The 14,848-nt window shown below is 40.7% G+C and overlaps 1 protein-coding gene across 1 annotated transcript in view; it reads right to left on the bottom strand.

Moving 5' to 3' along the window:
* midn (midnolin) overlaps positions 1–14,447 on the bottom strand; it is a 28,969-nt gene extending 14,522 nt beyond the window's left edge. The window contains exons 1-4 of the mRNA XM_060846079.1: positions 14,011–14,447; positions 11,587–12,228; positions 11,220–11,307; positions 11,063–11,125 (exon numbers count right to left, since the gene is read on the bottom strand). Coding sequence (XP_060702062.1) covers positions 11,063–11,125; positions 11,220–11,307; positions 11,587–11,798 — 363 coding nt within the window. The 5' untranslated portion in view covers positions 11,799–12,228; positions 14,011–14,447. The remainder of the gene's footprint in view (positions 1–11,062; positions 11,126–11,219; positions 11,308–11,586; positions 12,229–14,010) is intronic.
* Between the last annotated feature and the right edge of the window lie 401 nt (positions 14,448–14,848).

Genomic DNA, 14,848 nt, shown 5'->3' on the forward strand with positions numbered 1-14,848 from the left:
AATGCTGGTTATTTGAAACACTCTCCCATAAAACAAAAGTGGATGGGAGATCAGTTATTAATTTTAAACTAGAGATAGATAAATGTTTACTCAGCAAAAGGTATAAGGGATACAGGCCAGAGGCAGATATATGGAGCAACGCCATAGATCAATCACCGTTCCACTGAATGGTGGAATAGAATGGAGAGGCTGAATGGCCTCCTCCTGATCATAATTAATTGACCAGAAAAGGGTGGAGTGGGACTAACAGTATTAGCTATTTATTCTGTGCGGTCATCAATATAGTCTGTGCACTAAAGCATTGGTGAAAACCAACAAACACCACAAAATAGCTTTCTGTACAAATTAGTTCTTATGTATCATTACTAGTGATATCTCTAAAAGCAATCAAATCCTCCACGTTCTTCACAACACTAAACAAATTTATAAATTTGCGCTGTTTCCAGTGTCCCACAACACTGCACACCAATGAGATTGTAGTTTAAAACTTCAATAACTAACAAGCTAGCAGGTAATCTAAAGAATGGCAATACATCTCTTGACTCCAGAACCCCAGCAGCTGATTTGTTAGGGAAACCAGATGGCTAAAGATCGGAAACTTAATCTACTTTGACAGAGCAACGTCTGTCTCACACGGTCATTCGAGGCAGTGAGGCCCATCGCAGGTGCACTCTGGCAACCACCAAAGGTGAAGCAACATTTCAAAGCAACCTTGTGGCACATTCTTTACATCCTTTGTGAATAGAGACAGAGGTGAATTGAAGGCCTGTTTTCAAATATTTGGAAATGGAGCAATCTCTGGAAGACATTTATTCTGAAAATATTGATTTTATTGAGAAGGTGAAGTTGCAGAAACAGATATCAAAGATTTAATCTTTATTCAGAAATATGTCTTCTGAACAGTCTAATAAAACGAGCCTTTTGTACAAAGCCTGGCATTAATTTCTCAGTTACTTTTGAGGCTTGTTTTTTTTAAAAAAAAAGTCATCTTATTTGAATAAAAATATGCAATAAATATTTATCATATCCTCTTGACATAAAACCAAAATTGACAATCATGTTAATAAGTTTTATTCGGGATTCACAATTACTCCCGCATTTGACAATGCGTTGCTCCTACAATTCTAGTGCAATTGCTCACATTACCCTTTCATAAAAACATGCTGCAACAAGTCATACACCAGCAATAGGGAGTGATAATGCTGTCACAGTCTGGTGGGTCTCTAAAACAGACTGCACATATACACACAAACACATACACTGCCTTAACCATATATGGTGATGGATTCAACCTCCTCAATGAATCTGAACAGCCCTGCAGCAACTCGGTCATTTGCTGATTCTACTTTTCTGGTTGCTGTGGTCTCTGCCTTCAAGAGCTAAATCCACTAATCATTCAAAAAACTTTATCTATACAAAGAAGGAGGAAATTTTCTTGGGCAAATAATAAAAAAACATTTTCAGACAACTACTTATAAAAAAAAGGCAGAGATGGGTTTGGCTCTCAGCTAAGAACCATATACTCAACTATTTACAGCATTTTCTCAGTTAGGAGAAATTTTAAAAAGGAGGCTGCAAAAATAAAAGTCCTCAGAACCAGATCATTTATTGCACATTTTCTCAATTCTAGGAAATCAACAATTATTTCTTTCATTAATAGCAGAATTTTTGCTCTGGAGATTTAAAGCCACACGATTTGGAAAAATTTGTCTTATTACCTGATTAGTTGTTTCTCAAAAACATTCGTCAGGGTGGCTCACTGGTTAGCAACGCCGTCTCACAGACTCAAGTTTGATTCCAGCCTCAGGTGACATTCTCCTGGTATCTATGTGGGTTTTCGCCCTCAATCTAAAGATGCGCAGGTTAGGTAGATTGGGCAATTTAGCATGGCCACACTGCTCAGAACAGTGCAGGCTAGATAGATTAGCCATGGGTTACATGGATAGTTTAGGGGGCCTGGGTAGGATGCTTGGACGGCACATGTATGCCCATTAAGTCCACATTTACAGTAAAAGCAAATAGGTGCTTTTACTCCGAAGGTAAAAACAATGACTGCAGATGCTGGAAACCAGATTCTGGATTAATGGTGCTGGATTAGCAAAGCAGTTCAGGCAGCATCCGAGGAGCGGTAACTCAACACCAGTCATTTACATAATTGTATCTCATACTACCTATTCACCAAAATATACAAGTAAACTTTGACCTAAAAATTGTGGTTCACATTCAAGGGCAACTGCTGCTTAAACCTAGTTTAAAGTAAATGCAAGCCTAGTTGTTTCGTCCTGTCTGTATTCCTTCCAGCAGTGCACATTCAAGTCAGTGGCTTACATATTTATTTCTTCACACTGCAAGGAGGAAAACAATTTATCAAAATAACTTTAGTTTCTAAGCAATAAATAAGCCAAATAATGGTTTGTATACAGCTATTTTCCATTTTGTTATCATAACTGGAAATGCTAATTCATGGTGATAAAATTCAATAAAGGCCATCCAATAAGCACCACAGTGGTCAATAACAAAACCTTTTTTGTTGGAATTCTCTTGGGGGGGGAGGTGGGGGGGTGGGGGGGTGGAATTCCATATGGTACTGTTTATAATCAAGGAAAAGCTGTTTAAATATACAGCACAAAGTCAAAGGAAACACAGGCCCCACCTTTGCACGACCTTCAGTTCAACTACAAACCCTAGAGGACAAAGTCTGACATTGCTGAGTTGCATAAAAACACTTCATAATGTAATGAGGATGTCAGTTCATCACCTGGCCTACACCTCCCAGACTGGGCAGTGATTCAAGCAGTCCAAGACTGTAAAATGCTTATTATGCAGTGAGCTCTCCTAAATGCGTATTAATTGGGATCCTTGGGTGATGCTTCCAATATTAGAATTGGTGACAATGGCACACCCATGAAAAATGCTCAATGCTTCTGTGGGAACAACCTACTTGGACTGAGGGCTTTGGGTACAGCAGCAACCAGCAAGATATATATTTTAAAAAGTGAAAAATGCATAATAAAAAAAAAGGTGAGAATCTAAACTCCCACAGGGTTGGCTTTGTATTTCTAAAAGCAATATGAAACAGCCAAGCATTCAAAAAGCTAAGATGGTCAACCCATCAAAATAAGCAAGAGTTGAACACTCCTTGTACTCAGACTTACTGGAATGAGCAATATCATTTCAAGACGTCCACCCCAGAGACATTGAATGGATGATTAAACCCCAGCAATTGAGCTCAGTTAGAATTTAGATGAGGTGGGGGTGGGGTTAGTCTTTGCAAGCAGAGTTAGGTGCCTGGGGACAGATTAAGGCAGCACAAAGAATGACTGGTTTTAATCCTAGCCAACACAAAAAAAATTGTCTTTTTCCCCTCAATGCTGTCCCAGCCCCCACCCAATTTGTTAAACAATGATTTACTTAGTAAACGATGTGTCAAGAGATTGAAGGAGGAAATTACAAATATCTTTAACTTTTGCAGAAAAAGTGCACTTTCCTGACTCATTTGTGAATGAAAGGAAAACAAGCAATAATTTATGCTCCCAAATTCAGTTTTTGGTTTAATTGCTGCAAGTGAATTTATTTTAAATAGTAATACTACAGAAAGTGTTTGAATGCCTCCTGACCAGGTATAAAGTTTGTCTGAGTTTAAACTGATTCACCACCTACTGACGCTCTAGTGCAATGACATTATCTCTAATATCAGAAATAAAAATCACATTATTCAGGTTGACCCAACACTATACAGATCTCTCTGCTCTTGATTTAGAAATAAAAATCTTTGGTAAGCAAGGAGAACAAACTAAAATAACTCATTGGCATCTCGCTTTGGAAATGCTTTATGGCAAGTATTATTACTGTAATTGTCTGGACATGTTTTCTTAAATCCAAACATTAGATTTTAAAAAATCTAGGAGTGAAGAGTGATTTATTGTTTTCTCATTGGCATTCAAACCAATCTAGGTTTAGAGATCAGCTTTCATCTTACTTTGGGGGCAGGAGAAAGAGGGGTGTAATACTCAAGTTCTTTCTGCATTGCTCAACAGCACTAATTGAAGTGGAAATGTCTCCATTTGCCATTCAGAATATTTAATTCCACTTCTAGGTTTGTGATGAGCTGGAGAACCCAAGTGGCCTGACCTTAACTAAACATGCAGGGTATAGAGATTTGCTACAACCTCATCACTCATCCAGTCCCTGCAAATCAAATCATAAAATCTCATCCCATCTGCTCTATGGAAAGGCCTCTGGAATTTGCAGCCCTTGGCCTCTCTCTCTCTCTCTTCCCTTCCCCCACTCCCAGTAGGGGATGAAGCTTATTTAGAATTCTAAGCATGCTGCTAACTTAAGAATGCAGGAACATATTGATTAAGTAATGCAGACCTATACAAATCCCAGACCAGTATAATGCAGACTGATAAGGAACGCAGCATAACCTCCCCCTGCATCTTTGAAAGTCATCTTGGCTTTGTCAACCTACCAGCTGCCAAAGACAAACTGCAGATTCTTTGAAATTTAAGATGCAGACTTTGACCCTCCTGTGCCTTTCCTTTTTTTAAAAAGAGAAAAAGCCAACCAGAAACAAAAACACACAAAAATGCACCATATGTAGCTGCAGTCATGATGCAGCCATTAGCTACCAGGTTAGTTAAGCCACCAATCAGCTCTTAATTGGTAGCAGGCAGACTCTAAAGCTTCTTTTCCTTATTCAAGCACAGTGAAAGCTTACACATACCATTGGGAGCAAAGCCTTTTTGACACCTAACTAAGTTTTTTTGTCCAGAGATCATTCCAAATTCACAAACACTTTGCCGAAGATACACCAGAACGCACATCACTATTTCTACAATGAGTGATGTCAGGAGAAGCTTTGTTGAAAAATAAAATGCATTTGCCACAGTAACCACTAAGAAGCAAAATAATATGTTTGAGAGAGAATTCCTGGTAGGAAATTGCCACTGTAGTCCTGGCTTCATTCTATTTTGACTGCAAATTGCTCGAGTAGTAATCAAATTGCAAGAAAAGCATATATTTGTAGTCACAAAATGATGTTACTGCTAAACTACAGCTTTCTGAAAATTTGCTACTGACAGATCCATTTATAGAGGGCCCCACAGTTCACAGAAACTCATTTGCAGCTACTGTATTGCAGCATTTGTCAGTGTGCAACCACTCAACATACAAGATCATTGTGACTCCAAATAATGTATTTTCTTCAGTTTGCTGAGGAACTGCAAAGCATGGCAGCTTTTTAAAAATACCTCCAGCAAGCTCAACATTAAAGAGTTGTACACCTTGGTAGCACCTGCATTAAAATAACATGCCTAAAAGAAAGGACTGGTCATAATGGTATTTTTTTTTAAAAAACACCTTTTGGGGTGATTTAAAGAGCTATTTTCCTAATCTCAATAGATGGAAGGCTGTTCTTTCAAAATATTTTCTTGGAATTCATATATTGAACCCATTCATTGTTTCCAGCTGCATTAAAAATAAAAACCACAACCACAGGCCAGTGCTAATTGGATCTCGAAGGTGGTCCCCTGCAATCTAATCAGTCACGACTCAACCCACTTCACTCAAAAAAAAAGGCACAGTATCAAACTTTCAGACATCACGATTACAGATTCTCCATCCGCCTCAGATGTAAACCCATCAGGCATGTAGACTCGCCCCCGCACGATAACAAAAGAATCTCACATGCACCTCTCACTACCATATATAGATACCTTGAGGTCCAGAAATGTATTGCCACAAAGGTCCTTCAGCTGCCTAGATACAATGCCACCATTTCAATGGCTCCTGCAAGAGCCCATTCACTCATTGATGTCAGTTCAATTAAAATTTATAGCATTCACAGTGCATTAAAATGCATGGTTTGCATGTGCAATAGAGTGCAAGGTGGAGTGAATAATATCAAAAGAACAAAAGATGCTCAAAATTTAAATCATTCTATACAGCATACTAATTAGCAATTGAACCGAAAGGCAACAGTTCCTGTGACCTAGCCTTAGCTGGAAGATCAGAAGCAAACTAAGGTCCCTGCAGAAAAGAACAACGCTATGACAGTGGGTATGTCTTCATTTTTACAGCGCTCTCATTTTGGCAATGTTAATTAGGTCAGGGCTTCAGTATGGAGTTTAAAATGTCCTTTGTATTTAAAAGCATCATAAAAAGAAACATCACCAAATCCCCTCACTTGTGTGTTGGAAAAGCAGCAACACATTTTAGATATGAAAATCAGGTATTTTGCATATATGCACGTTTGTCTCTTTTAACCTTGCATCAGAGTGAGCAATTTAAAATGCAGCATCTCTTAAATGCTATGATTCAGTGGAGTGCTCTATTCCCTGGCCATCATTAGCTGAAGAAAAGGAAAGAACTGCAGCCCACGTACCAGCACAAACTCATTTTTCATTCATACTCTGACTGCTAAAAATAACCCTTACATGGACACAAACAGGGAAGACAAAAAAGAAATCTTGTATTACTTGAAAAGGCCACAGAGACTGGATATAAAAATCATATCCGGAGTCTAATTAAATGAATGTTCTCTGCACAATGCATCTTCCTACAAGATAAAAATATTCCTTGACTAAACTGCAGTTAGCAATGCCTTAGCCAGAGGTATAATTTTAAAAAAAGGAAAATATTTTCTAAAACATGGAGAGAACATCATTCTAAATGACCAAGAAAAAAAATGTTAAATTAGTTGTTTGTATAACACCTTGTATTCATAAACATCTTCAAGACAGTAAAATGTCCTAACCCACCTCACAGAAATGTTAGGAAACTAAACATGACTCAGAGGATGTAAGGAAATATTATTCTAGTGAAGCTTGGTACAATGGCAATTGGAGTAGTTTGGGTGGGGTGGGGCAAGGGAAAGATAGCACCTTAAAAGGCTTGGACAGTTGGTGAGGCTATCAATGGTGGAACAACGAGGAACTGAGATATTCAAGGGGCCACAACAGAAGATGCACTGAGGTTTATAGAGCTGGAGGACTTATGAAATGAGGACTGATCTAACCTGATTGGATACTAGAGAGATTATATTGCTGGGGGAAATAGTTGTGGTCACATCTGTGAAACTGACACAGTCAACTACACTATCATTCCCAAACAAATGGTGCAAAACCTTTGTATTGAGGATACCCTACAATTCGTTTATTTTAGGAATGTGAAATACATGCTGGTCAGCCAGCAATACACACATCTCATTAGTGACTAAAATGATATCAGCATAGCAGCAGACTATTCGGCCAAACCTGTCCATGTCAACATTTATGCTTCACTCACACCTCCTCCCATCTTGTCTCAGCTAAAATATACAATTTGCCTTCTCACCTGACTTGCTTGTCTAACTTCCTTTTATATGCATCTATGTCATAGTAAAGGATATGAAGTCAAGGTGGCAAATGAAGTTAATGTATAGATCAGGTCTGGCATAACTGAAGATCGAGGAATGTTTATGGGGATCTACCCCTATTCATGGGATCATAAATACACCTTCCATAAAAGGTGTAAACAACATTGTCTGCTTGAGTCAAATAACAGGAACAGATCTTTAAAGAAATCATAATAAATGCTTCAACAATTATCTTTTTTAAAACAGTAGTAACCATCCATCCATTATATTACACTAACACAGTTTGTGCTGTTACATAGTGTACTGGCCAGTATCTGCAGTGGAAGCTTTGTTTGATTAGGGATTAAAAATAGCCCAACACTCAGCAGAATAGCCCCAGTCGACTGCATTTCATAGGAAGTGGAAATGAAAAAACAAACAACTAGCGATAGTGATTTGGGGGAGAGGATTGGGGGAAAACGGAAGAGGAATGGACTGAGTTTAGTCAGGCAACAGATTTGTTCACAATGCAGCCTTACAGGATTTGTTTTTTTTAAAAATACAGAAAAAAGTGCTCCAGACCAGCCATGTGTTAAAATGTCAAGGACTACGTTAAACGAACCGGACCTTTGTACTTACAAAATTGCAGATGAAAAAGATGGTGTGTAATTGGGTACTTCACTAGATTTTTAAATGCTGTGTTATTTATACCAACCTTCAAGATTACTAAAAAGGTTTTAAAATTTATGTCCCCCAGTCAAAAGCATTGAAATGTGACAACTTGAATGAATGAAATGATTGATCACTGAACATTTCATCAACCTCAATTGGGCTGATTCCATTTGTGACTGAGCTAATTTATTCAGTACAGAGAGTGTGTTGGACTCCTATTCGATCATACTGCTTCACATGGCAGCTGAAAAACTACCCAAATTCCATCTGCATTACAAGATACCTTAATTTGGCCAAGCAAAAGCAAACAAACATCAAAAGAAGTTATATTTAGAGCTAGTGAAAAATCTGAATGTTTATTGGCAAATGCTGTAACGAGCAAATAATACTGTTGCAAGACACTCTATAATCCCTTTATGAGATTTTTCCATTCAGTTTTAAAATAGGTTCACTTGCTATCTTATTCCACATATAAATATGTTTAACAATACTATGTTTTGGCAACTGTGACGCAGCTATAACCTACGTCATTGTTATGTCACTGCTATTCTGGATTACAATTTCCAGGACGTCTGTCCTTTCCTAAGGGAGAGGAGGCGGCAAATAAGTGGGAGGGAGGAATCATCATCTTGCAACAAATTAATTCTAACTGGAATGTAATTTTTTTTGACTCAGAGCAAACAGGGATATCAGAAGTAGCAGGCAGTGGGCAGCTACGGCACAAGAATTTGATTAAATGAGGATCATGACCAAGGAGGAATAACAACCCCAGGCAAGGTTTAGGCAATATTTGTCATTTATCAAGGAGAGGTTAATTTAAGTTAGACAGCCATAGAATTGTACTGTTTGGGTTAGGTTGATTTTTTTAAAAATCAAATCTTTTCAGGGATGCTATGACACACTTCTGGAGCAGGTGGGATTTGAGACCAGGTCCTCTGTCTCAGATGTAGGTCACTACCACTGTACCACAGGAGCCCAGTTTGAGTGGGTATTATTCATGCCATTATTAAGACCATGTGGAGCTATTGATGATAAGTTTTGACACAAAAAAAACTACTTCCTCCACTTGTCACTCCAACAGCATGCCCTAGCCAATCAATGAGTGCAGAATTTCCAGTGTAAAAAAAGACAGTTCCCAGGAAGCATGCTTATCTATAATGGTAGACTGTGCTGAGCAGAGCTAAGTGGGACTGAGCTCATTATATGATAAGAATAATGAATGACGTATTTTTAAAAGATTTTATCTAATAAATGCTGTCAAACTCGAATGGTAAAGCTGCGGAAATGGTGCTCAATTAGTTCCTCCCAAAAAAAACTTAATATAAATAGGAAGCAGGAGACAACAGCTTCCCTTCACTTGGGAGGTCGCCACTGATGTTACCTAGCCAGGTAATGAAACATCTGATATCAAACCTACAGCTCAGCTAACAAACCTACACCCTAAACCTAGTTAATGCCGTGGGTTGCAAAAAATTGAATTTATTCCACTAACGTATTTGCATAGTTATCAATTAGACCCAGGGTCCTCCTTTGCCTTCACAAATACAGCATTACAATAAATCGGAAAATTTAGAAAGTTCTTGTTGGTGCTTTCGTCTGATCTGAAAGAAGTGTACTTCAATTAAATTCAAACAAGCTCCCCTGCACGTTAGAGAAATGCTCCTGTGCGCCTCCAAGTGTGTTGCCACGTACTGCCAGACATCGCTAATTCGGGACACCAAACAATTGCATGAAAACCGAAAGCAGAGCAGAGTTGAAAGGCTCCCAGTGCCACGTTAATCTACAATATATGAATCGTCTGCCCAGTCTGGGAGTGAAATCGGTCTCTTTTTGTTGCACCGTATTGAGAGACGTGAAAAAGGTTGCTACCCAGTTTCCGGTGAAGATTTATTTAAACCGTGCAGCGTTTGCGAGCTTCGCTCGTCCATTGGGTTCAAGATCCGGCCTTTTACCAACGTGGAACAAAGGAGCAGTTTAAGCATTGGGAAATCTCGCCGACGCTTTCTGACAGCGAGATGTCAGCGTCACGACCTCACCTCGCCTCCCCTCCCCCCCGCATGGATTTAAAAAAAAAGCATTTGTCAATTTAAATCATACATGACTTCAAAGGAAATGCATTAACGTCAACCCAAGCCCTGCAGGATGCCTTAAAGGAACAGCGGCGCCACACGGTTCAGTGCTGTATTTAATCCAGTGTTAGCCTGCATACAGTCAAGTTTAAAAACCTTCCTGATCACCGAGTGGGAAAGAAAAGTTCTGCTGGTTAATCCGTCAGAAGGTTCAAAAATAAAATCTCACAACATTATAACCGAGACTGGGCAACTCGCTGGAGCAGTTGGAGCCAAAATCTTTTGAAAATAGTGAATGATGATGATTCAAACAAAAACCAAGTGTACAGAGCTGGTGAATTTAGGAGGTGAGGGGTGAATTCTACGGTTTCAGGAAAAAAACCTCGCTCTTTTTTTAAAAAAAAGGGCTTTTCACAATCGGCTCCGGCTGCAGTAGGAGGTCTTCGTGTCGTCACTAAGGGGAGGGCTTTGGGTTTGAACAATACTTGTGTAGATTAAACACTGAGCTGTCGCCAAGGAACTCCCAAGTGTTGCTCGAAACACGCACGCCCTGAACAATACAAAGGGACAAGCGACTTGGGGTGGGGGAGGTAGGAGGAGGAGGAAAGAGAGCTCCGGACTTTTTGATGACCGGCGTCGTCAGATATATATTAGGCCGCTGGGGTTGGAACCCGACAGAGCCTCACACATTTATTTCAACAATAAGAGGGGAGAAAAACACAATCTAGATTGATTTTAAACACTGCACCCTCATAAGCGGCCAAAACTATTCCTTACATTATTATTTTATGAAATTGCATTAGGTAGTACATTCACAAAATGCAAGTTACCAATGCAATGCAACATACGAAAAAAAAGTAACTTCGGCACCAGAACAAGTTTCCGATTCGCCAGCAATTTTAACACATTCATAATGAGGCGGACGTAGCCATCAACTGGGTATCGATCATCTTGTTGCAGTTAAAATTAAGTCTTTAAGCCTTACCTGAGTTTCCGTTAAGCTTTCCAAAGCTTGCATTACTGATTGCTCCGGGCGCGAAGCTTGAGACTTGAGGAGACAAATAAAAAAAAAGTTATAACACAAACCTCCCCAAGCCGACACTGAATGATACTCGATAAGTCTGGTCAGACGCCGGTCTTACCATGAGACCAGCCTCTACAGTAGGGACAAGGGTTAGCTTGCTTCCTTCTGTTATACCGTGGTCCTGTAGCTTTCCGGAATTTAAACGCCTGAAAAAAAAGTTCCAAAGCATTGGATATAATCTAAAGCTCAAAAAAATCACCACATAATTAATTATCGTTTAAATGCATTAGCACATCAAAATGGCACAAGTTACACGAATGAGTTGTAAACTACATACAGCACTAATGAAAACTTTATATTGCTTACTACCATTAACATGTAACACAGGATTATGAATGAAAGACTGATCGACGCATAAAGCCGTCGTGGAGATTCTCGGATCGGGGCTTCCGTGGCTTTGCTTCAGAACAAAGGGGAGTACGTACGTTTCTTTGTGCAAGAGGACTAGACGCTCCTTGGCAACCTTCAAACGCTGTGATAACCTCCTTTTGAGTCCTTCTACTGTCTCATCTACTGGAACAGAAAGATCATACTGGGCTCCGGTCGTCGTATTGATGACTACACGCATTGAAGGCTCGTTTTGATGGGCCTCGCAAGTTGGGGCTCGGCTGCAGCTCCTGGTGCTTGTATGGTCCATTCGATTACCTTTGATCGGTCTTGAGTCACAAAAAAGTCTCTCAGACGCTTAAAGGAATCATGCAATATTGTGTTGGCGTGTGTGTGTCTGTTGTGTGCGCGTGCTGGAGAATACGGGCGAGAGGGAAAAAAAATCCCGGCGCTCTCAGCTGAAAGATTAACCAACGGGGTGCGATTCTTGTGTGTTTGGGTTCCACCGTGTGAGGTTTCCTTTTGTCTTCTAAAGGTTTCTCGGATAAAGGGCTAAGTAGGAAAGCACAGATGATTTGCTCGGAGCCTCTGAACCGTGCCCCCTTCTCTCTGTCTGTCCTGTCTGTATGTGTGTGTGTCTCTCTCTCTTTCTCTGTCTCTCCCAGCCCTGCCGAGTGCCTACGAGCCTTACTCTGGCTGACTCCGCCGCGATCCCCGGGAGAATAATCCTCATAGAACGTCTGCAACAAAGAAAACACAGAGTCAGCCAATCAGCGCCTTGGCCGGCTCCCCCCATGTATCCACCTGTTTCCTCGGCACCAGCCAATCGCCCGCCGGTTCAATTGTGACGTCACAGACGGGGCGGCCGCCCACTCGTCAGTTTCAGCCATTCACAAAAGACTGCGACGCCTGCCACGTGACAGCAGCCTTTCTCTCTCCCCAACCCCCAGTCTGCCCCCCCACACACAGAGTACCTGAATTGAAATTCGCAATGAATCGACAAACAAAGCGACAACTTGATGTTCGGAGAGCTGCAAGCGTTCAATTCCAATTCCTTTTGAACTCCTGGCAAAAAGAAATACACTCTCTCTTTCCCACACACACTACCCGAATTGAAATTCGCAATGAACCGGCAAAACAAAGCGTCAACTTGATGTTAGCGTTTCATTCTGATCGCTTTTGAACTGCCGGCAAAAAGGGGAACAATAAAAAAAACCACTTTCTCTTCCCCACCCCACACACTATACCCCACTAACACCAACACCAACCCCCACCTCCACCTCCTATCCCTTCAGCCACTACCACATGCACACTCATATACCCACCCCCACACACACCAGGAGCCAACAATATTTAAGATGCCCACCTCCTTTCCCCCACAGATTGGAATCGGATACATACTGTTTCAAATCTCGATTTTTCATTGATTGAAACCCACCCCTGTCAAAAATCAAGACCACGCATCGTATTTAAGAATGAATCAAACGTGCCCTCAAGCAGCACACCCCACTAATGCACTCATAGGCGAAATGCTTCAGCATCAAAAACTTAAAGCGAGCAGTTTTCACCGGCATTGACAACGTTCGACAAGAGAAATAACAAACATTTGTTATTCCTCAATCAGCTCACACGACTGCATGAAGAAAGCCCGAGTTAAATATTTTGCAAAATCTGGAGCTGTTCCCAATGTTGCTGGCGCGAATTATTTCAGGGAAAAAGGCTGAATATAAATTGGACTTTATTCAATGTAGCCGACTGAGTTTGAACTCGCTTTATTTAAATGCTAGTCCACTCCTGTTGTTAACCACTAAACAGCCGGAATGCTCCTTGTTGAGAGACTTTCTGTTTTGTGGATAGCTTTGCAGTGACTATGGTTTGTGCTAAAAGGCAGAACTAGAAGCCTTCTCATTATTCGTACAATGTACCTAGAAATGGTCAGTTCGATAAAGGTAATGGTGAAAACCTACGTAGTTTAGCAGTGACCCTGAGCTCAAGGGTTGGGGGCGGAATAGAGTTTCAGCAGAAACGCCACTAACTCTCAGTCCACAAGCAACAGCGCGACCTCCTGACAATCTGTGGTACTACTTCACTGAAACAAATGACGATTGATAGGATGTTACTGAACGACCTGATCAAATGTCAATACTTCAAACATTTCGATACCCAAAGAAGCAGTCGTTAGCGGAGCCAGACAAGAGTTGGGCGAATAAAATAGTACGGTCGGGGCTCACTCAGAACAAAAGTTAACCTTGCAGTGGAAACAAAGCAACGAGAGGCCAGTTATTCCACACAACCTTCTCATTGTAAACTCAGTAATTTATGTTGTTTTGCCCAATAAAGAACAAATCAGCTTTTCTGGATACAGAATGTTTACAGTACCGATAACATCTCGACCATTTATATTTATGCAGTGAAACTTATAGACTGCACAGTTTTAATAAAGGAGGTGTCAATGTCCTCAGTGTAATGTATTTTTAAATTCTCGCCACTAGTTATCTATATCAGCACTGCTAATTACTTACCAGCTTTAATTCAGTTGCGCTTATTCTTAGCAGCGTCCTCACTTCATAAATAGGTTCCTTTAGTTAGGAACATAAATTGTAAATCCCTTTAAGGTCGAGCAGATCGCTTTCCTCCCTGTTGTTGCTGCTTTAAGTCCTTGGCCCGGAATTTGTCTTGGTATTTAAAGAGTTAGACGTGACGCCGACGCCCGGGTGTGGTGGGAGTCTGAAAATGCAGGAACTGTGGCAGGGATCAGCAACCCAGGCGGAGCCAAAACATCCCGCTGACATCACCAGGAACAGCAACCATCAATGTTTCAGTTTGAGAACTCACCGAACTCAGGCATTTCCTGAGGGACCGCACGGCTTCGGCTCGGTCACACAAAAAGTTTTGGAAGTCTCGCCTCCTGCGAATAGGAAGAAGGGCGAAGGGGGCGAGCGGCTGTAGAGACTGCCCATTCCAGGCTAGACTGGCTGGAGTTGGCGAGAAGGGACACCTATAGGGCGCACTTTGCACGCTCTCAGCTCAGAACATAGTTACGCGATTACGTGGTTAGGTGGTGTCATAACAAACAGTTTCTAGTCAACATCAGTCAGACCTGGTACATTGGTAACGCATTAGTGGCGTTCGTCATGAAGTATATATTTCCAGGCCCAAAAAAAAGTCAATTCCAATTAAACGGTGGCGGTATATGACACGTTTTCACCCTATTATCCTGCTTTTGCAATAATATAATTAATATTGGTTGGACGTCAGTGGCTTTCTGCAATTTTGATGGCCAAATATGTATTCAGTGTTCTATTCCAAAATCGAACGGAGGTTCATATGGGAGTACAGATCAATAAGCTTATTAGCTTT

Source organism: Hemiscyllium ocellatum, chromosome 28 (genome assembly GCF_020745735.1).
Source record: "Hemiscyllium ocellatum isolate sHemOce1 chromosome 28, sHemOce1.pat.X.cur, whole genome shotgun sequence".
NCBI classification, from domain to species: Eukaryota; Metazoa; Chordata; class Chondrichthyes; order Orectolobiformes; family Hemiscylliidae; genus Hemiscyllium; species Hemiscyllium ocellatum.